This window comes from Schistocerca nitens, chromosome 3, assembly GCF_023898315.1.
Source record: "Schistocerca nitens isolate TAMUIC-IGC-003100 chromosome 3, iqSchNite1.1, whole genome shotgun sequence".
Lineage (NCBI taxonomy): Eukaryota > Metazoa > Arthropoda > Insecta > Orthoptera > Acrididae > Schistocerca > Schistocerca nitens.
Window position 1 is genome coordinate 975,933,825 of NC_064616.1, and position 23,753 is coordinate 975,957,577.

The window sequence follows — 23,753 nt, forward strand, 5'->3', positions numbered from 1 at the left end:
ACTGTGTTGTTCCTGATATTGCTACATCTAGGTTCTCGATTTGGCTCACTCCCCAGACTTGTCATTCTTCCACATTGTCTCTTTTGGCTGTCCATCGCTGTTGTTGTTGTCCTGTGGTTTTTGGTGACTCACTGTTGACACACTTGACAGGTCAGCCAGTGTCTCTATGTTGTATCCGATTCTGGTCACTATAACTATCAAAGATAGTCTTCTGTGTGATTCCTTAGGAATGAAGGATCTAGGTTTGTCTCAAGATATGTCACACCAAATGCTGACCTTTACTCCTGCTGGCCATACTTGCTGCCAAAGCTGCTGTCCAGTAGTGTTGTCATGCTGGAACTATCATAGTTATTGGTTTGTGGCCTGTGCTGCTGCCAGTTCTTTATAATTGGTTGTCTGGGAAATTGTTTCTACTCTGAACCAAAAATCATGCGCAACATTTTAAGCCCCTTTTATATGAAACAAGTCAGTTGTGCATTGTCTAATAAATTCCAACTGCCAGAATTGTCATGGGGAACAGTTGTCCTTCAATTTACTGAGTGTGAACATTATTGGTTTTGTTGTGTCGATTCCCTAAGGTCTCGACACAATGAGTGGCTAGGTGCACGCGAAACTAACGCAGACGGGCGTAAATTCTGAAACAGGAGACTGGATGAAAACTATAAAGAAAAGAAGAGAGATTTTAATATACTTAACTTTAATGTAGTCTTGTTCTTGTTGAATTACATCTCTTGCATAGTAGTAAGCAATTAGCAATGATACACATGGCGCCTTGCTAGGTAGTAGCGATGGACTAGCTGAAGGCTATTTAATCTGTCTCTCGGCAAATGAGAGGAATACTTGGTAGGTCTAGTCGCAAGCTATGTCGTCCGTACAACTGGGGCGAGGTGAAGTCCGTGTCTTGTGACCTGCCATGTGGTGGCGCTAGGATTGCGAGTACACAGTGGCGACACGCGGGTCCGACATGTACTACAGGACCGCGGCCGATTTAAGTTACCACCTAGCAAGTGTGGTGTCTAGCGGTGACACCACATTCCTCCCCCGCAAATCGGCGAACGGTCGTGAGATAAGGCTTCCGCCCGCCGTGGGGAGGACCCCATGTTGACGTATGCGATGAGGTGGGGAGCCTAACAACAGGCGAGGCTGTGCCACCCGCACCCGGCCATTCGGTCCGAGGGGAGCTAGGAAACGCCTGCAAACCTAGTCCAGGGTGCACGTCAACATGAGGTGTTTGCGCACGGAATGATATAAGAGGAGCCGCGGGGTCGACCTCCATGTGGTCGGAGCACCCGACGGGCGAAGACGACATCTGGTCCGGAGCGGGCAAGAGGTCCATGGCGGAGGACGGCTGGTCACGGGAAGCAAGCGGCGGCGCGTGACCCAGGGAGGCGCGAGGCGGCTGCAGCGAAGCGTCCGCTGCTGGCGGCGCCGGCGGCGGCTGCGGCGGCGCGACGCCATGAGGCAAAATGGAAGGCATCGTCGGTAACACCTGGGGATGAGGCGAGCCAGTAGATGGGTCCCCAGGGCGCTGACCCGACGGCTCCGTCGCTGAAAGCAGACGGGGAGCGGCAGAACCCAGGCGACGACAGAGGCGCAGCTGATTGAGATGCCGACGCACCTCACCAGAGGCCCCCAAAACCAAATACATCGCGCGGCCGAGGCAGCGAAGAATGCGCCCTGCGAGCCAACGCTGTGAACCGCGATAGTTGCGATAAGAGACAACGTCGCCAGGAGCAAAAGCAGGAGTCTGCCGCTGCACAGGAACCTGATGTGGCGGATGCAGCAAAGACATCAGAGTTCGATGAGGACGACCATGGAGCAACTCAGCCGGCGAGCGACCATCGCGGGGCTGAGAGCGATATGAGGACAAAAAGAGCAACAAAGCGTCCTCCCGAGAATGCGACTCTTTCAACTTCAACATCTGTGACTTGAAAGTCCGGACCAATCGTTCAGCGGCACCGTTTGACTGAGGCGAAAACGGCGCGGATGTCAGATGTTGAATACCATTGGCCTTGCAGAACGACTGAAATTCTGCGGACATGAATTGTGGGCCATTGTCGGAAACAATAGTCTGCGGAAGACCTTCAATGCAAAAGATAGCAGACAAGGCTTGGATGGTGGCAGAAGACGTCGTGGAAGACATCCGGACAACAAAAGGAAAATTACTGAAAGCATCGACCACAACCAACCATCGAGCATTCCAGAACGGACCAGCAAAATCGATGTGCAAGCGTTGCCAAGGGGAAGTGGCTTTCGGCCATGCAAAGAATTTCCGCGGCGGTGCGGATTGTTGTTCGGCACACGCCACGCAAGAGGAGCACATATTCGTAATCGCAGCATCGATTCCGAACCAAGTACAGTGCTGTCGAGCAAGTTGTTACGTTCGCACTATACCCCAATGTCCTTGGTGAAGAAGCCGTAAGACAGAGGACTGTAACGAACGTGGGACTACGACTCGGGATTGATCATTATCGGAACGCAACAACAAAACACCACGTCGGACAAAAAGTCTCTCCTTGTGAGCAAAAAAACGGCGAACCAAAGGATCCTCGATCCTTGACTTGGACAAGGGCCATTGCGTAGCAACAAAACGCAAAACAGTAGCAAGGACAGGGTCAGCAGCTGTGGCAGTAGCTACACGACGAAAATCAATCGGAAACGATGCGACCACGTCATCGGCTTCCGAATCAATGAACATGCAAGCAAGTTCGGAAGAATCGAATGTTTTATCCTCAGCAACAGGCAAACGGGACAACGCATCAGCGTTTCCGTGCTTAGCAGTGGACCGATACAAGATATCGTAGCGGTACTGCGAGAGAAAAAGTGACCAGCGAATGAATTTCTGCGCTGTACGTGGAGGTACAGTCTTGTTCGGATGAAAAAGTGATGTCAAAGGCTTGTGGTCCGTGATGATTGTAAAGTGACGACCATACAAGAAGTCATGGAACTTGGTAACACCAAACACGAGAGCTAAAGCTTCTTTCTCTATTTGTGAATAATTTCTTTGCGCAGATGAGAGCAATTTTGACGCAAAGGCAATAGGGCGATCATGCGAACCATCTTTGTGCGCAAGCACCGCACCGATCCCGAAATCCTATGCATCAACCATCAACAAAAGGGGTTTTCGGGGATCGAATGGCGTAAGGCAAGTATTGGAAAGTAACGCCGATTTCAACTGGCGAAAGGCGCGTTCGCATTCCGTCGGCCAGACGAACGGAACACCTTTACGGCGTAAGCGATGAAGCGGAGCTGAAATGGAAGAAGCATTGCGCACAAATCGGTGATAATAATTTACCTTACCCAGCACACTCTGTAGCTGTTTTAAGTTCTGCGGTGACGGCAAGTCCTGAATGGCACGAAGGTGCTCTGGACTCGGATGTATTCCTTGGGCATTTATGACATGCCCCAGGTACGGTAAGTCACGAGCAAAAAACACACATTTGTCCTTCCTCAAGCGAAGACCATTCTGACGCAAGACCTGAAATAATGTTCGGAGATTCTGCAAATGTTCGGCTTCTGTCTTTCCTGAGATCACAATATCGTCCAGATAGTTCGCAGCAGTAGGGACCGACGCACAAACAGTTTGTAAATATTGCTGAAATAAAGCAGGGGCGGATGCACACCCGAATGGCAGTCTTTTGAAGCGATACAAGCCAAGATGCGTGTTAACCACTAAGACGCGCTGGGATTCTTCGTCCACAGGTATTTGCAAGTACGCATCTGCTAGGTCCAATTTTGAAAAATATTTTCCCGGGCACAGTTTGTCAAAAAGATCTTCCGGGCGGGGCAAAGGAAAAGTAGCAGTCACAAGTTGCGGATTCACAGTTGCCTTGAAGTCCACACAAAGTCTCAGTTTTCCGGAAGGTTTTGGCAAAATTACTAAGGGTGAGGCCCAGAGAGAAGCCTGCACACGTTCAATTACACCTTGAGATTCTAACTCGGCCAATGTTCGTGCGACCTCATCACGCAATGCGTGGGGAACATTGCGCGCTCTGAAAAATTTCGGTTGCGCGTTGTCTTTCAGTTCCAAATGCGCTTCATAGTTCTGAGCGCAACCAAGGCCCGGTGCAAAAATGTCTGCAAATTCTTCACAAAGACTAGAAACACTGGCGGAAGGCACAGTCTGATTCACTGATAGGACCTGATTTACAATAGACATATTAAACAATTGAAACAAATCTAAGCCAAACAAGTTCACTGCACTAGAGGAACGAAGAACATAAAATGACACAAGTTTTGTCTGTCCCTTGTATGTTGCAATAAGGCTGCACTGTCCCAACACAGGTATGTGCTGTCCTGAGTAACTAGTTAACGTAACATTTGCGGCACGCAATGGCGGGGCGCCCAGTTGTTTGTACGTGTCGTGATTGAGCAATGAAACTGCAGCTCCGGTATCGAGCTGGAATGGTATCACTTTTCCTGCAAAGTCTAAGTCCACAAAAAGTTTATTGTCTTGTTGACGACAAGAGCGACTGTCTCGTGCAATTTGAACTGATACAGGTCCAGAAGCACTTGCAACTTTACGGGATTTCCGGCGACGTCGACGCACACTTTGGGTGGGACGAACACAGTCACTGTTAGCTAAAGTGTCACTGGACGGGTGGGAATGAACTACATGAATGTCCATGGGCGAAGGTCCACGAGCCTGATTGTCCTGGGTTCGATTCCGGCGCGAAACAAAGGGCCTGGAATTTGTGTGATTGTCCGATCTTAACTTTTTCTGGCAAACACTTTGTACATGTCCTTTCTTTTGACAGTAAAAGCAAATAGCTTGGCGTGACGGGCAATTTTCACGCGAATGTCTAGTTGCACACCGCGGGCAAGATTTCACTGCATTTGTTTGCTGACGCGGCGCACGTGGTTGCAAGCTAGGCGGCCGCAGCGAAGTCGGGCGCGAGGGCCGCTTAGCGTCCCGTGCAGCGGGCCGGGCGGGCCGATTAATGTGACACACGGCTGGCGAAGTTTCAAATGATGCCTGAGCAAAGTCAAGTGTGTCTTGCCTGTCCAATATGTCTATCACTTGTTGCAGGGAGGGATTAACTAGTTTCAAAATCTGTTCCCTTATGCGAACATCAGAAACGTTCTGTGCAATTGCATCACGCACCATAGTATCTGAATATGGGAGGCCACATTCACAGGCAAACGCGCAGTCTCTAGTCAGTCCTTGCAAAGTTGCTACCCACTCCCTGTTAGTCTGACCGGCCGTACGTTTTGTACGAAAAAACGTATACCGTTTTGCAACTACATTTACTGTTTCTTTGAAATAGGCATCCAAAGCAGACAAAATTTCTTCGTAGGTCAGAGTTGCTACGTCGCGTCGGGGAAACAATTTCACTATCACACGGTAGGTAGACACACCTACACAAGAAAGCAAAAACGGCTGCCGCTCTTTACCTTGAATTCCATAAGCAGTGAGGTGGAAGTTGAACTGATCGGCCCACTCAGTCCAGCTTTCGGTTGTGGCCTCGAAGGGCCTAAATGGCGGTGCGACAGCGTTGTGTGGCTGCGGTAGCGAAGAAGCGGCTGCCGCCGCATCGGTTTGCAGCGCACGTTGACCCTGGACGAGCTGTCCAAGGGCTTCCAATAACGCCTGCGTCTGCTGATTCTGCAAGCGAAAAAATTCGGACAGTACATCTGGAGAATGCGACGAAGCCATGACACAAGCAAATTAGAGCAAATATAACACAAAGACTGCAACGTGGGCGCGGCATCCCATCCTCGTCGCCAAAATATTGTTGTGTCGATTCCCTAAGGTCTCGACACAATGAGTGGCTAGGTGCACGCGAAACTAACGCAGACGGGCGTAAATTCTGAAACAGGAGACTGGATGAAAACTATAAAGAAAAGAAGAGAGATTTTAATATACTTAACTTTAATGTAGTCTTGTTCTTGTTGAATTACATCTCTTGCATAGTAGTAAGCAATTAGCAATGATACACATGGCGCCTTGCTAGGTAGTAGCGATGGACTAGCTGAAGGCTATTTAATCTGTCTCTCGGCAAATGAGAGGAATACTTGGTAGGTCTAGTCGCAAGCTATGTCGTCCGTACAACTGGGGCGAGGTGAAGTCCGTGTCTTGTGACCTGCCATGTGGTGGCGCTAGGATTGCGAGTACACAGTGGCGACACGCGGGTCCGACATGTACTACAGGACCGCGGCCGATTTAAGTTACCACCTAGCAAGTGTGGTGTCTAGCGGTGACACCACAGGTTTGGGGTTGGTATAAACTGTGAAAGCCCTGGCTTCTATGTAGACACACAAATATTTCACAGCTTCAAAAATTCCCAAGAGCTCCATGTCATACGCACTCCACATAATCTGTGTTTCGATCACTGCAGACAGTGTCGCCTGCAGCACTTAGTGTGCAAACAGAACTGCCTTTTGTATATATGTCTTCACAAATTTGAATACTTTCTGCATTTCTGTGGTCCACTGTAGGGACCTTAAGCCACTCGCATTCTTTTCTGCTTGCGCTCCTGTCGACGGTGCTTGGACCTCAGCCGCTCTTGTCAGGTGTTGCAAGTAGAAATTTACTGCCCATAAAAACCTACTAAGCTGTCAGTAATCAGATGGTACCATTATTTATTCAGTTATGGCCATCTCATCTATAAGGGTCCATATTCCATCTGCCAATACTGCATGCCCCAGAAACATCACTTGCTGTTGTCAGAGCATGCATTTTGCCTCATTGACCACTATGCTGAATTTGTTAATTCTCCTTAAAATGGCCTTGCAGCTCCTTTGACTCGTAAAACACTAAGATGTCACCCAGGTAAGCAGAATAATACTGCAACCCTCTTAGCGTTTTGCCTATAAACCGCTGCCACATCTGTGCCGTGTTCTTGAGGCCAAGTGGCATCCGGATGTACTCGCATAACCCAAATGGTATTATGACAGCTGTCTTCTGTATGTCTCCTTCTGCAACTGGTATCTGGTAATATGCTTTTTTGCATTCAATGACACTAAATACTGTCGCTCCTGCCAGCTCTTTGGTGAAAACCCTTATGTTGGGTACTGGGTAACAATTTTGGACTTTACGGGCATCACAAGGCCTCCACATATCGTCTTTCTTTTTTGCTATGTGCAATGGTGATGCCCACGGTCTGTCAGATCAATGTAGCACACCTGCTTTAAGCAAACCCGCAAATTCAGTCATGGCTGCTGCAAAACAAGCCAGGGATAATCTTCAAGATTGTTGCAATACCGGATGACTGGGCGCAGTATGTATTTGGTGCACTGTGTTGTGCAGCACATTCACCGTAAGTGCCATTGTGCTGCTTTTTTCACCCTGTACGACCTCACCATGCTTGCAGTCCACGGTGAGACATGCTTCGTCCACATATACCCATGACTACTTAGCAATCTTTCTTAATCTTGCATTGCTAAAATTTACTTCAGTATTCATGTGTCGCAACAAATCCACACTTAATATGGCTTCTGTTATCTCAGCGAGCATAAAATACCACCTGCAACTATGTTTAAAGCCCAAATCTTCCTCCAAATTAAAACCCACTTAAGTATTTATTGGTGACCTATTTGCTGCTATTAGATGTGTTCACAGAGATGCGATTGCAGTCTGACACTCCCCGGGTGGCAGTGCACTAACATCTGATCCTGAGTCAGTTAGATGATAATGGCGTGATCTCATGTCCTTGACATACAATCTCTGTGACAGAGTAGATAATCAGATCAAATTACTGTGTCACTCATTGTGCTCATTCCTTTGCTGAAGGCACTCTTGTCATGTAACAAAGCCTTTTACACCTACTACCGGCCACTGCTGCAATTTGTGTATGCACTTGGTGTTGTACGTTTTGTCACTCTATCACCGAACCACCGGTAATGCCAACACAACCACTCGTTGGCCAACTTTGGTAATATTGTTGTTTCTTGCCTTTCACATAGATGACTTCCTCATACTTTCCAATAACTGTGGCTCTTGCCTTCGCAACATAGTAATTTTCCCTGTAAGCTCTTCCAGTTGTTTTGTCAAATCTACCTGCCAGCCTTTCTGTATTGCTGCTGCTTCTTGGTGCACGCAACCATCTGCTACCATTGTTACACATGCTACTTGCGTATTATCTATCATTGGGGAAACTTGTCTGCCACTGTTATTAATGCTTGGACAGCCTGTTCCTCACAAATCACCATTGCTGCCGTGGCAATTCCGGGCAACTGCGCCAACTGTGTGCGTCACAGTGCTGTATCTTGTAAGTCTGTTTCGCCAACGAACCTTGCACGTGTCACCAATACTCAGAAGGCATACTATCCTCCATTTGTTTACTTTTCAACAACTGCTGCAGATGTTGATTTAGTGTTTGACACATTCTGCTGATTAATACATTTTTTAAACATGTACATTGCTGATCTATTGGGGGCCTGAGTATGATGTCCATGCCAGTTGCAGCTGCTCCGTCATCTAATGCTTTCACTGTCACAGCAAACTTCATGTGTGTCAACCACTACCTCATTTGCTCAAATGTTAACTCGAGCATCTTAAACCATAGCTCTGATTTGTCTGACAGGAACTGTGGCATGCGCAGTTTCATTTACGGATTACCTGTCATTGTACATCTACTCCAACTGACGTACCTGAGCTCACTGCCAAAGTATTTCGCTTCTACATTGCCAAATGTAGTTCCTCGTTTTGTCTGTGAGCATTGCCATGAAGATCTGCTAACTGTTTCTCCGTGCACTTCCGTGTGGTCTACATCTACATCTACATCTACATCTACATCTACATGGATACTCTGCAAATCACATTTAAGTGCCTGGCAGAGGGTTCATCGAACCACCTTCACAATTCTCTATTATTCCAATCTCATATAGCGCGCGGAAAGAATGAACGAACACCTATATCTTTCCGTACAAGCTCTGATTTCTCTTGTTTTATCATGGTGATCATTCCGCCCTATGTACGTCAGTGTCAACAAATTATTTTCGCAGTTGGAGGAGAAAGTTGGTGATTGGAATTTCGTGAGAAGATTCCGTCGCAATGAAAAACGCCTTTCTTTTAATGATTTCCAGCCCAAATCCTGTATCATTTCTGTGACACTCTTTCCCTATTTCACGATAATACAAAACGTCCTGCCTTTCTTTGAACTTTTTCGATGTGCTCCATCAGTCCTACCTGGTAAGGATCCCACACCGCGCAGCAGTATCCTAAAAGGGGACGGGCAAGTGTTGTGTAGGCAGTCTCCTTAGTAGGTTTGTTACATTTTCTAAGTGTCCTGCCAATAAAACGCAGCCTTTGGTTAGCCTTCCCCACAACATTTTCTGTGTGTTCTTTCCAATTTAAGTTGTTCGTAATTGTAATACTTAGGTATTTAGTTGAATTTACGGCTTTTAGATTAGACTGATTTATCGTGTAACTGAAGTTTAATGAGTTCCTTTTAGTACTTATGTGGATGACCTCACACTTTTCGTTATTTAGGGTCAGCTGCCAGTATCACAACATAAGTAAGTTCTCATAATGACGGCATGTCAATAGTATGTCAGACTCAGTAAGCTTCTAAGCCTAACTGTGTTTAACTTGTATGCAACGAGGTAACATAATGTTCAAGATACAGCAGCTAAGTTTATGGGAATATAAAAAGAATAAAAAACAATACTGGGGCTATGAAAACAGATATTTTATGCTTAAAAACAGGTCACTGAGCCTACCATGTGGAAAAATAGTGGGGTAATGTGGTACTAATGTATCATTAAGGCCAGGTGTATTAGTATATCTATTGGAAGAATTACATTGTCTGCAGTATGCCTCTGACATTTTAGATGAAATTCCTATTTTTTTCAGATCATTTTTTTTTATTGAAAACAGCACAATGGCTGTTTTGCAACTCTGTGTAAATTTCAAGTTCTTCTAGACTATCCATATGGCTACCTTTATTGATTATATGCAATTATAAATTGTCCTCTATATTAGAAACAGAATGGTTTTTGTTGTGTTGAGAGAATGTGGACTGATTGTTCTCACTTTTGCAACTATGTTCTTTGTAAATGGTGTGTATTTTACATAAAGTTTGACCTATTTAAATGTTATCACAGTCACTACTCTCAATTCTATTCATTCCAGACTGGTCTAACTGGCTTGTCTTATCAGTGGTGTGCCCTATATTATTTCTGATAGGGTTGTTGGTATGAAAAGTCACTGCGATGTTAGTTTTACAAAAAATGCATTAATTTTTATCAGATACCTTTCCTAGATATGGAAGTGTGACAAACCTGTTTTTACTTTTTCTCTCTATTTTATGTGGGTACGTGACATTCCGTTATGTGTGTGTTGTTGTTGTTGACATTTACATCAGTTAACAAATTCATAACAGCTTAAGCCTGTAATGTTACTTACATATTATTTTATCCAATTTATAGCAACCCGATGATGATCAGACTGAATTTGGTTGTATAAATAAAGTATTTTACCAGCAGCTCAAGATGACAGTAATATGACATTTCTCAAATATATAAGAGCTGTGGGGCACCGCCACCTGAAAATGTGGTGTTGATTATTATTATTATTATTTTATTATTATTATTATTATTATTATTATTATTATTTTTAGAAGCCTGTGGACAAGCCACTGTTCTGTTGCTGCTGTTGTAGTTGCATCTTCTGTTGCATCGGCTTCAAAAACTCAGCATCCATAGCTGCACAACAAATAATGTTCTCATTTCCATTTCAGCATCAATAATGGCCTTGTTGCCACTTTACTATCTTACTTGATTTAGTATTTGTAGAAGATATGACAACACTGCTAGTAAACACAGTCAGTGTGGGTACTTAACATAACGATGATGACTTGGTAACAGTTGAGGAACAGAACCCCGTGACTGGAATGAACTCACCATTCAAACTGACTATGGGAAGCAGAGCATCTTTCCCCAGGTAGATACATGCACAATGATATACTGAGCACACTCCTAGGACCACTGGCCTGCTGTGCTTACTGCTACCTTCAAGTAAACACTTCCATCTGTGGGTCTGCCCATATGACATGACCCATGCATCCTCCATAGCAGGTTTCCGAACTGCTCTGCAGTTCTATTAATGCCAGCTCATCTGCCTACATTGGAATGTCTGCTGGTGGAATACTAACCTAGGCATAGGTAGCGAAAGTTCAGTATAACTTGGTACACAGTACTGCAGTGACCTGTTGAACAAATGGTAATTCCAAGCATTCAGTAACACATAGTGGAGAGCTAGTTTAGTGCAAAGTCCAAAATACAGCAATGTCATTGTAAACATACAAGTTCAAGTTCAGAGTGAATATGAAAGGAGAAAAACTGTACAATATGCGATAGTCAAACACTGTATCTGATGATGTGGTCTGAAGGCTTCAAGGAATGGCTGTTAGTGAATGCACATGCATATTTAAGTGAACAACTCCGCCAGTGGGAACACTCATTGTACACCTACCACTGATGTGGTGAGCACAAAATTCACGTAAAGCAAACAGTTACAACGTTTCATATTTCCATTAAAATTATCTGTTTGTTAACAAATTGAAATAATGATTAAAAATAAGAATTACATTTTTAATAACAGTCAAATCCCAGTGGTAGTTTAAAATAAATTAAAATTTGGCAGACTTGCAAAATGCCTTATTATTACACAAAGAATATATGTCATAATGTTCAGCCTCTAGAAATAATAAAGAATTTTATTTTCTATTTAATGTCACACATTTTTGTACAAAATTTTAATTTATTATGAATACCTGTGTTCCCATGTGACTAGTAATTAAAAATAAAAAGACAGTATTTATACTAAAAAAAATTATGATTGATAACAAACATTTCCATTTGACAATCAACATAGAGTTTTAATAAAAGTAAAAAAAGTTGCTACTGCTGTAATGCAAACTGGTGACTTAATGATTACGGGACTTGTATGTTCTGCATTGATATGCCAGTTACTGTATTAATAAGTGCAAAGTGTTTTTTTATTTGATGGCACTCGGAAGTCTAATCTCCAAAGGTGTTTTTCTTGAGGTTGTATGGGAAATGCATCGTACTACTTTAGGAAACTAAGGTCCTGTTGTGGGGCGGCGGGTGGAAATTAATTATTATTAAAATGTTTTGAGATGTAGAAAAGATGCATTCCTTGCCGTTTTAACCATATGTGGGGCGGCGAGTGGAAATTTACGGTGGTATAAATGTTTGAATGTTGAAACACTTCCCGGCCGATGCACCATATGTGGGGCGGCTGGTGGAATTTAATTGTTATTTAAATGTAGAAAAGATGCACTTCCCGGCCGATGCACCATATGTAGGGCGGCTGGTGGAATTTATTGTTATATAAGTGTTCCTATTATTTATGCTGTTGTTTTGCCGTTCTCAACACTGGCTCTCTAACTACAATATTGGCAACCAGAAAGTGATTAGCAAAACGTGAAGCCTGTAATTAGAATTCCTAGTGCCCACTTCATCTGAGAAACACACTTATAGCTGCAGCTTATAGCTCTGAGAAATTAGGAGATTGTCTGGGATTCATAATCAAAAACGATTTTCTAAAATAGTTGAGTATATTCTGAAAGTCACAGATGAAAAAAAAAAAAAAAAAAAAAAAAAGCATCCACACAATCTGACTAACAGAGCAGTTCAGAGTCTAATGCACTGATGCCACTATAACTGTCAAAATTAAATATTTAAATGAATGCTCGCCATAATTTGATGATTAGGTTCATCAAACGCCACGCTAAATAATGGTAGAATGTCTGTCCCGCGACAGCACGTGAAAAAACGACATATGCAAACTGAAGATAGATTATTATAAAGTCATCCCAGAATTAACACTTCACTCGAAAATGATTTCATGGTTACGCGTATCCCGAGTAACTTAATACGGCATCCGAGGCTGTTTATATCAACGATACCGACGCGACGCGACTCCGAACACAGATGGTGTGCTATACAGCGTCTGGAGAGAACTGGGGCTTTGCTTCCTTAATTTTTAAGACAAAAACCAGAAAATTATGAATTTCAACTAAAATCTTAATTTGTGAGATCCAAAGTACTGTTTCTATTAAATTATTATGGAAAAGGAATCTAAATATAAATTTTTAAGTCTCTAGCTCTTTTCTGTTGCGCCAATGATTTTTACAGAAAAACGTCCAAATTTCGAAAATGGTTAAAGTTATCGAACTGATATTCAACACATGTTGATTTAGTATTACTCCTGACATGCTAGAAACGTTGTAGGTTATTTGCTTGATTTTTAAAGTATTGCGCAACATTTATGACGTCAGTGCTAGTTACAGTGGACTGGCTGGCACACAATGGAAAGACTGATGTGAATTTACTACAGCATGAGTAGGCTGCTTCCCTACACTGTCTCTGAGCTTTAAATCCTATAACTATTAAGAAAGTCAAAGGGGGTCAGTGTATAAAATTATACATAAAATGCTATGGCCATTTTTGCTATTCATGATATATGCTTGCCTGCACAAAGCTTATAAATGATTTGTTAGAGCCTTTTGATGATGATCTGAATATGTGATTTGCACTTCAGGAGCTATGTATCTTATGTTGAGGGCGTATACAACTTCCTTTCAGACATACACCTCTTTATCATATTCAGTACATTCATATGCTCTATGCCCTCATTTGTATTAAAAGAGGGCGATCAGTCTTGCTTTAGGCTGACCAACCATGCAGTATTCCATCCTTAACCCTTTCGCTGCTGTGGGCATGTATACATCCAACTATAACATTTCCCAGGTGTTGTGGATATGTATACGCACATTGCTTGGATTTTCGTAGAGTGCAATGGATATCTGAATGTGTCCTGAGCCTCCGACCTCTCACTGCTGCAGACGAGTTACTTCCATATCTGGGTGAATAAAAAAGTTTCGAGTATTTATCATACAAAATATGTGCCTCGTTGTGTGCTATCATTTCCAGAAAACCTTGTTTCAATATCTTGAATTATTTGTGAGATATGACAACTGTTATGACCACATGATCCATGATGCACAGGGATGTGAATGAGCGAATTTTAAATGAAATTGTGATATCTTATCTATATTGCCAACTTTTAAAAATTTCGTGCAATGTTTTACTTGATTTGATGCAGCCCAGTAAGTATGACATATAACGAAAAGAAATTCATTTTTTATTAAGTGAATATATCAGGCTCTAACACGTGCAAAAATTAAATATTTTTACTTTATAGTTTCTGAAAAATTGGATGATAGGTATTGCATTTTGGTCGGAACACCATCAGTCAGCACAGGCGCAAGCATTTGGTGAGCAGTACAGCTATAACAAAAGCAGACTCAGCACAGAATGCAAAGAGTTTGCCTATAGCACTGAAAGGGTTAAACTGTTTTCTCCAGCTCTATTACTGTAATTGTATCCGTACACAGATCTCCATACACACATCGCAATCAGCAAATATCATCTCCTTCAGAAATTCCTTAATTTAAAACGTATAAACCACTGCAGTTCAAATCGTACACCACTAGCAATCATTTACCAAATACCTGTTGTAGATACATCATATGTTAAGTGTGCTATTATGACTTCAACATTTTGTAAACATTTCGCATTACCATGAGCAATGATGATGCCAGGTTGCAGCATGACAGATTGTCTTGTTTGAATGAGAATGCGGTGACAATCCTGAAACTGGTTGCAAACAAATACAAAAATATAAGTATAGCTGTGGAATTGGTATTTTCAGGTAAGAAACCCACAGAGAAACATAAATGACCTATCAAATTGAGCATATTCAGTTACAGTCATGTATGGCCTGGAAAATAAGAGAGAGTACATATTTTTTATATTATTTAAATGTCAGATAGATAGTCACTGATTAAAGATTATTTATGACACATAAAAACTTGACAGTTTCAGTCTATATTACTGTGGTTTTGTAACAACAGAATGAATGATTTCTCTTCAAAACCTTTTTTGAAAAAGAATGCAGATGTGGTCACTTAAAAAGCTCTATACTTCTGAGAGGAATGAAACTTATATCAGTCTACCTTTAAAAATTTTAGGAATAGTTTTATATCTTTAACAGAAGTAGGTAAATGGAAATTCAGCTGCCTCTGTTTCGTGTGATACCACAGGAAAATATGTTATTTGCCTAGTGTGAATTTATCCACTGTGTTTTTCAAACTCCGGTTGTGAAAATAGGCCAATATTTGGCCAGCAAAGGGAGAAATGGCTGTGGCATAAAATTCCTGATTACCAGACTTGTCCATGTCCTAAAATATATTCCAAACCTCTCTGCAGTGGCTCACGGAATGAGAACTTTTAACACTGTTCATTAACTGTCATCAGGTGGATACCTTACACTTGGTGACCCTTTTGTGCTATTCAAGAGGAGTAAGCTGTGCCAGCACTGGTTTTCACTTTTCTATCATTCTCATCATCATCATAATCATTATCATAATTAACACCACCAAGAATGTAACCCTACATTGTACTATGCTCATGACAATCACCTACACAAAACAATTAAGACACCTGACCCGTAAGCCACCCAAGTGGTGTGAACTATAAAGGCTTGCACCAGCTGAAGGCCACTCGAGTAAGCAAGTAAATAAATTACTGTACTCAAAAGACAATGGTGTGCTTACTGTGTCTCCTGGAAAACATAATAGTATTCTCTTCAAAAGATGTGATGAATCTTTCCTGTACTCAGGTATCTTCAGAAAATCAACATAATATTTTGGACTGGCTATGTTGAAAGCAAGTTAATTTATTGTCTAGAATTACAGCTTTAAATAACTGTACATCTATTTATAATCTATGCACTGTTATTTTGTTTGTTTGTATGATTATCTGTTAATTGATTTCAGGCTCAGTATGAATTTCTCCATCGTGCCATAGTGAACTATGCTGACTTGCACAATTTAGTGAGTGATGAAACATGAACTGGTCAACAGAGCATGATTTGCTCATTGTACCTGCTGCAAAAAGTGTAGAAAATCCATTGCTGCCATTTTATACCATTGCTTTTTTTTTATTCCTCGGTGTAGATTTAAAGAAAGCTGCTGGTGTGGAGGTAACACTTTTGTAAAATATCTAGCATTTTACTGCTTGTGACTTTGATATGAATTTATGAAATTTTATATATATATAACATATTATGTTGTTTCAAGGACTGTTCTTCAGTTAAAAATAATTTTATTTGCAAAAATATTTATTTTGTACTGTAACAATGGTACTGTAACAGGAAGTATCAGTATTTTATACTTCTATATATGTACAATACTTCGCCAAATTTGTTCCAATTAATGAGGTTGAAATACTGTGGCGGATATTGAACTGTCGTAGCATACAATGTAATTTTTACTGTGTAGGTATACAGTAGCATTTGATGGCAATGTGACTCTCTCTCTCTCTCTCTCTCTCTCTCTCTCTCTCTCTCTGTGTGTGTGTGTGTGTGTGTGTGTGTGTGTGTGTGTGTGTGTGTGTGTGTGTGTGTGTGCGTGTGTGTGTGCGCGCGCGCGCACATGCCTGTTTTCAAAGAAAAAGGGAGAGAGTTATAAACTTGTTTTATGAGGAAAAGGGCCATTACATCCCCCCACCCCCCCCCCCCCCCACCCCCCCACACACATACTGCACATTTTGTGAGGAAACATATATCAAGAACTACTTTTAAGCAATGAAGTTGAACAGTCTGAAGATTTTGTACAGATATTGGACATTGGCTTCTTTATGAAAAGTTATATGTACAATGAAAAGCTTGTGATGTCAATGTCTGCATCATGTGATATAGTAGCAGTTTGGATGCTTATGAAAGAAGCAACAGAAAACACTGGAATAGTGAGATTGTGGCTACAGAACATTTATGAAAGGGGAAGGAAACATACAATGTGTTTCCCTCTTAGAAATATTAAATTACATAATTAAAGAAGAGTATCTGCCCTTTTTGTAAATGATCTGCAGTGTTAATGTTACTTGCAATATATCTACAATAATTAATTGATTGCTCTCTATATTGGCTTCTAATATTTCTAGACATTATGTGGTGTGTAAGAATGAATATTCCTCTGAGAAACCTAAAATTTAAAAAGCTGTACAATTCTCAACAGTCTGAGCTCATCTGCATATTCAGGTACTTTGCTTTCCTGTCGTATTCAATGCTTTGTAATTCACTATCATTATATAAAAGGAAAGAATGACACATTATACTTTTGTTAAGATATTTGCCAAAGATCTAGATAAAGTCATAGGTTTATAGAACTTTTTTATTTGCAAATAAGAGAGTGAGCCACAGTATTTCTGTTGGTTGAGCAATAAAGATGGAAAACCATCTTGGAATTGTGAAATGTGCACGCAGTACTGCTGTTGCTGTTTTTATATATTTTGTTAAATAAGTAAAGACAATCTGTGGTGCTCTGCATTGTCTGTGACATAATGCACTACCATATCATGAATAGATGCCACATTTGCTTTCTTTTTGTAAAATTGTGTAAAAAAAAGTCAAGAAATGAAAGAAGTATGATGATTGTGAATGTAACTGACATGCTTAACATAATTTTTGAATCTAAGAGTGGGATGCAAATTTGTTAAAAGCTACAAATGACCTTAGCACTGTTCACAGAAGATGTGTATTTATAAAAAAATATGTTGAAATCAGGAAATCATAAACTTTGACTGAAAAAATATTTTTTTGTATTATTCAAGATTGGAGAGATTTCCAGATTTTCACCTCACCCAAAGCAATGTACTGGTGTCACAGAAAAAAATAAAATTTTACTGTAAGTGATTTTTATTGCCTCTGAGGAATAAGTTTCATACTGTGAATTATTTCCTATTTTCTTAATTGAACTGTAATCTGAAAATGTGTTTATTTGTATCAAACTGAATTGGAAATTGAAATCATTAACCTTCATCCATAAATTGCACATAGTAAACAGCATGTTCCTTTGATTGTTGTTGATTGTGAGCATGTGACATGCTAATTACCAGAATGATTTTCTGTGCATAAAATGCTATTTTCATTATTCTGTTATGAATGTCTGCTTATTTCTTTTGGAAATGGAAAAAGGAATCATGTAAGGATCCTGTATTGTGAATGTTTAGTTTTCCTGTTCATAAAAAAAAAGACATTTAATGTGTAATTCAAAATCATATATATGTGCTACATAAAGTCTGAAACTCAGTGTTTGTGCTTTGTTTTAAACAATTTTTTATAAAATGGGCCTACTGTTTGTTGCACAGTATTTGGTGATACTTGTAACTGAATAAAACACTTCAAATATTTTTTGCATTAACACACATCTTTGACACATTCTTTCATTTTTTTTTTTTTCACTTCCAATAAAAATAATTTTTTTCTTTTCTAAAGCCATTCAATGTAGTTACTTTCATTCCATTTGGTTTGCTTCTTTTATCTCAAGTCAGTATTCTTTCACTCCATTTCATTTGTTGTTTATCTATTTATTTATTTTTGATGAAAAATTAGCCACACACAACACACACATGGTCTTTGATAGGTCATTTTGCCCATGCACTATATTAAAGTTTTAATTTTTGTTGGGAATACATACCAACTGCATTTAGTTGTTTTCAGCTTTGAGAGGTGATTTTATAGGTAAATAAAACTAAAAACAGTTCTGCAGTGATTAATTTTTATCATGGTACCAGTATGAGAAGACACCAGCACATACACTAAAAAATGAGAGATTGACTTTTCATGTACCAAATTTAACTGAAAATGAAATTGCTCATGTTTTATCAAACAAAAATGGAGCTATACACAAGGTAAGTCCTAAATCACTGTAGACCTTATGGTAATCACATACTAACAGGATGTTCTGCACAGCTGAATACAAATCTTGGAGATGAGGGCAGACAGTAATTGGAACATGACAGAATATGCTCAGTTAAACAGAACTGTTCAGAAATATTTGGAAGAGTATTTGCAGAAATATATTGAAAATGCAAGAAAAGAAACAAATTAAAACATTTAGTTTATGACTAAGACTAAACACAGGCTTACACTGGGTAGACACCTCAGACCATCAGTAGATGGTAGACTGCACAGTAACTGTTGATACAGAGAAAATTGTTCAAGAGTTTCAGGATTTCTTGCAATGTTTGTACAGCTCAAGAGATGAATCAAAAACACCAAAAGTTAATAATTAAAATGACAGAATTCTAGAAATAATTCCAGGTGAGGCTATAAAGCCATTTGATGTGTACAGGAATGAAACATACCTGGAGAAATTAGTGTTTCAATATAAACTTTTAAATTTGTTTAGAGAATATCTCTGGAGCAGGAGAATACCCCAGAACTGGAACAATATTGTGAATATTCTACTACTCAAAAACGGAGAAAGACAAGACACAGAAGAAACTACAGACCTCTTCTCTGAAATGTGCAAGATATTCGCTCTATTTATCTCCATGTTTGTAGAAAATGCATTACAGTTTAACACAATGACTGCAACGAGGCCACCAGCAGTGCAGCAGAGCCACCTGCTGTGGGCACCAGCAACCACACGGCAGTCAACTTGTTAATCAGGCAGAAGAAATAGTTCACTTCATAAGTGATTTTAGCACAGTGCAGATTCTGAACAATAGTGTAGAATAGCAGTAAGCATTAATTACTAACTTAGAAGTGAAAGAAGAATCAAGCAAGGAGTTCCCAGAGACACTTTAGTAATGAATAAAACCACTTAATAGCTCACATTTTAAAGTACGCATGAAAATCAATTAAAATAATGTTTAACCAACATCTTAAAAATGAAGTAGTACAAATTAATAATGAATTCATAGAACCATTTGATGATTTTTTTTGTAGTTAAAGCTATTGAAGGCGACAACTGGATGGACAGCAAAATACACTACCGGGAGAGGAAAAAAGAAGTGCACCCTTTTTGAGATTTCCAATTCACTCCAGATTTACTGATGCAACAGTGTATATGGAGCACATGAAATGATTACATTTACAGACCAATAGCACAAGCAATTCTGAGGTACCAGTTATTGGCCCATGCTGAAATACCCATATTAGTATGTGGTATAGCCTCCACGGGTGGCAATACAGACACTGACTTTGGTATCCAGTTAATCGTACAGATGGTGAATACTATCCTGGGATACATTATGCCATGCCTGCTTACCTGATCATGTAGTTTTGTAAGGATTGTCCATTGATGAGTTGCACAAGTCACTTCTTGTCCCATCGTATTCCACACGTGCTCAAATGGAGCCAGGGAAGTTACGGCACGTCTTGCAGAGCAAATTGGGTTTCAGAGGCAAGAACAGCAAAAGAATGGGTCTGACAACATTCTGCATGTACCAATTGCTGGTTAGCATCCCCTTCAGAAATGCTAAAGGTGAACGAGAGTTGTAGATTATTGTACCCCAGACCATAAGGCCTGGGTGTGACCAGTGTGTGTTGTGTGTCTTGGACAAATGCACTCTGCAAGACAGTGTTCACCAGGTCTGTGTTGTAGGCACAAATGACCATCACTTGCATGCAGGCAGACTCTGCTTTTATCGCTTAAGACCAAGGTACACCATTTCATGTTCCAAATGATCCTCTGATGGCACCAGTCGATACATGCACGTCGATGCTGGGGCGAGAGTGGAAGACGGGCTAGAGGTGTACGTGCCCATAGTCCCAGTGCTAATAACTGGTTCACAACAGTTCGTGTTGACATGTCTGGGCTCACAAGCCCTCTTACCTGTGCTGTGGTAGCTGTATGGTCAGCCAGTGCTGCCCTTACAATACGACGGTCCTGATTGAGTGTCTGTGCTGCATGGACATCCAGAACCTAGTCTACGGGTGTGAGAACGATCACCTGATCACTATACCAGTATTGTTACACAACTGATGCAGCACATCCAACTTGTGTGGCAGTTCTCTGAAAGAACCATCCCACCACCCAGAAGGCCGCAATTTGACCCTTTCAGACTCGCTTAGTTGACTGTAGGAAGTACAAGTGTGTCTCCGTGGCATGGTTGCCTGCTTGCTTCAGAAATTTGCACCACAATAAGCCTTCTGGCTGTAAGCATTCCCTGTTAAATGGTGGACACAACTGGCACACTTGTAGCTATGCCACGGTGCTATCTGTTGGCAGACAATGTTAAAACCATTATTAGTACAGCTACTATCCGCAAGGTGGCATATAGCATCATCATATCAAAATTGATATCTTTTCAGCTCTACTAATTTTTGTTTCTGGCAGTGTACACTGAGGTGATAAATGTCATGGAATACCTCCTAATATTGTGTTAGACCTCCTTTTGCTCTGCACGGTGCAGCAACTTGATGTGGCAATGACTCAGCAAGTTGTTGGAACTCCCCTGCCCTGCTCTTTCTGTAGTCATCCTCAACTGTGAAAGTGTTGCTCATGCAGGATTTCGTGCACAAACCGACGCCTTGATTATGTCCCATAAATGTTCGATGGGCTTCATTTGGGCAATCTGGGTGGCCAAATGATTAGCGAGAATGTTTTTCAAACTAATCTCGAACAGTTGTAACCCGGTGACATGTCATCATTGCTTGGGAACATGAAGTCCTTGAGTGGCTAAAAATGGTCCCCAAGTAGGCAAACATAACAATGACCAGTCAATTATCAGTTCAATTGGACCAGAGGACCCACTCGGGTCCATGTAAACACACCCCCCGTCATTATGGATCCGCCACAAGCCTGCACGGTGCCTTGGTTAAAACTTGGGTGCACTGCTTTGTGGGGCCTGTGTCACCCTTAAACCCTACCATCAGTTATTATCAACTGAAATCAGGACTCATGTAACCAGGGCACAGTTTGCCAGTCGTCTGGGGTCCAACTGATACGGTCACGAGCGAGCCCAGGAGAGGTGCTGCAGGTGACAATGTGCTGTTAGCAAAGCATTCGTATTGGTCGTCTGCTGCTATAACCCATTAATGTCAGATTTTGCCATACTGTCCTAATGAATATGTTTGTCATACATCCCACATTGATTTCTACTGTTATCTCGTGGTGCGACTGCTACGGTCGCAGGTTCGAATCCTGCCTCGGGCATGCATGTGTGTGATGTCCTTAGGTTAGTTAGGTTTAAGTAGTTCTAAGTTCTAGGGGACTGATGACCACAGCAGTTGAGTCCCATAGTGCTCAGAGCCATTTTTGTTATCTCATGCAGTATTGCTTGACTGTTAGCACTGACAACTCCATCCAAATGCCGTTGCTCTCAGTCATTACGTAAAGGCTGTTGGCCACTGCGATGTCCGTCGTGAGGAGTAATGCCTGAAATTTGGTGTTCTCGGCACACTCTTGACACTGTGAATCACGGGATATTGAATCCTTATCTATTTCGAAAATGGAATGTCCCAAGCATCTATCTCCAACTGCCATTCCGCATTCAAAGTCTGTTAATTCACGCCATGCAGCCATAATCACATTAGGAATCTTTTCACATGAATGCCCTGAGTACAAATGACAGCTCCGCCAGTTCATTGTCCTTTTACACCTTGTGTATGTGATGCTTCCACCATCTGTGTATGTGCACATTGTTATTCCATGACTTTTATCACCTCAGTGTATATGCCACTACACTATTTGTTGGCAGATGACAATGAAGCCATTATCAGTACATCTACTATCCCCCAGGTGGCACATGCCGTCATCAGATCAAAATCAATGCTGTCTTTCTAAGTGTAAGTGTATATAAAAAAAAGAGTAAAACTGCCTTTGAGTGTGTTTGGTAAACTAAAGATTTTTTTCAAAACTAAGTTTCCAAAGTGTACAAAAAGGGAAGTTTACCATAAGTACGAATAAACAGTTATGATGGGAGGCAGTAATTATGAAAATGAAATTGATGTGGATGGGACGGCAGTAAGGTCAAATGGATGTTAGATGGATCAAGGAAGCTGTTGTTGGAGTCTTAACAGTGAGAGAGAAGAAAGGACTGACACAGTGACCTAATGGACAGTGGATAGATGACCTTAAAAAACATGCAGGAGCAACAGGATTATGTACAGCTAAGGCAGCAAGGTATCTTGTTGTTCTAAGTCGTCATAATAACACGATATACTTCAGGACAAAATATGTACCTTTTTAAATAAATTGTTGTAGTCTTGTGCATCTTTTTCATTTTCTCCTCAGTGCTTATCTGTGTTCTTTAAAGTGGATATGAAGTTACTGTATACATTATAAGTGTGCTTGATAAAGTGCCAGATTCCAGTTCCAGAGGTCTCAGATTCAATCCCTGGTTAGTCCTAGGATTTTTATCAGTTACTTATCGCTTCTCAGATCTCTGTTAATGCGAAAAATGCAGAGTAGCACCCATGTTAAACTGCAGGTGTCCACATAACTGGCTGGGTAGGTCAGTTCAAAGGTTGTAGGATGGCAACAACAAACTATCTTGTAACACTACGCTATTGCGTACGATACTTATTAAAGCCTGTACTATGGTAAGTTGACGGGCTTCACCTTATAAGAAAGGATTTTGGGGTAGATATTGACCGCGTGTACCCGAATGGAGGCAAAATCAGACTTTCACCCACTCAGTAAGAACAATGATGCGTCAAGCAAGTCTGAAGTGCAACTATACGTTAGGACGGACAAGAAACGACACAGCAGATGCTACCAAATTGTTAATAATACGGTCGCCAGCCTAATTAGGCATTAACTGAGTTTCTTCCCAGTTCAAGTTGATGTATGTTCATACAAAACAACACATAATAGCACTGTATAATGTGGTAAATTTTAGAACCAGAAAATCTACTGAACTAATGATTTCACTTTCTGTACTAATGTGAACAAGCCATAAATACACAACAATACACTATAATGTTTACT

General features: G+C 41.1%; 1 protein-coding gene across 1 annotated transcript in view; it reads left to right on the plus strand.

Moving 5' to 3' along the window:
• Window positions 1-16,464, plus strand: part of LOC126249038 (tyrosine-protein phosphatase 69D) — a 388,523-nt gene extending 372,059 nt beyond the window's left edge. Inside the window, exon 26 of the mRNA XM_049950657.1 lies at window positions 15,810-16,464. Within this exon, the coding sequence (XP_049806614.1) occupies window positions 15,810-15,884 (75 nt within the window). The 3' untranslated portion in view covers window positions 15,885-16,464. The remainder of the gene's footprint in view (window positions 1-15,809) is intronic.
• Window positions 16,465-23,753: the final 7,289 nt, after the last annotated feature.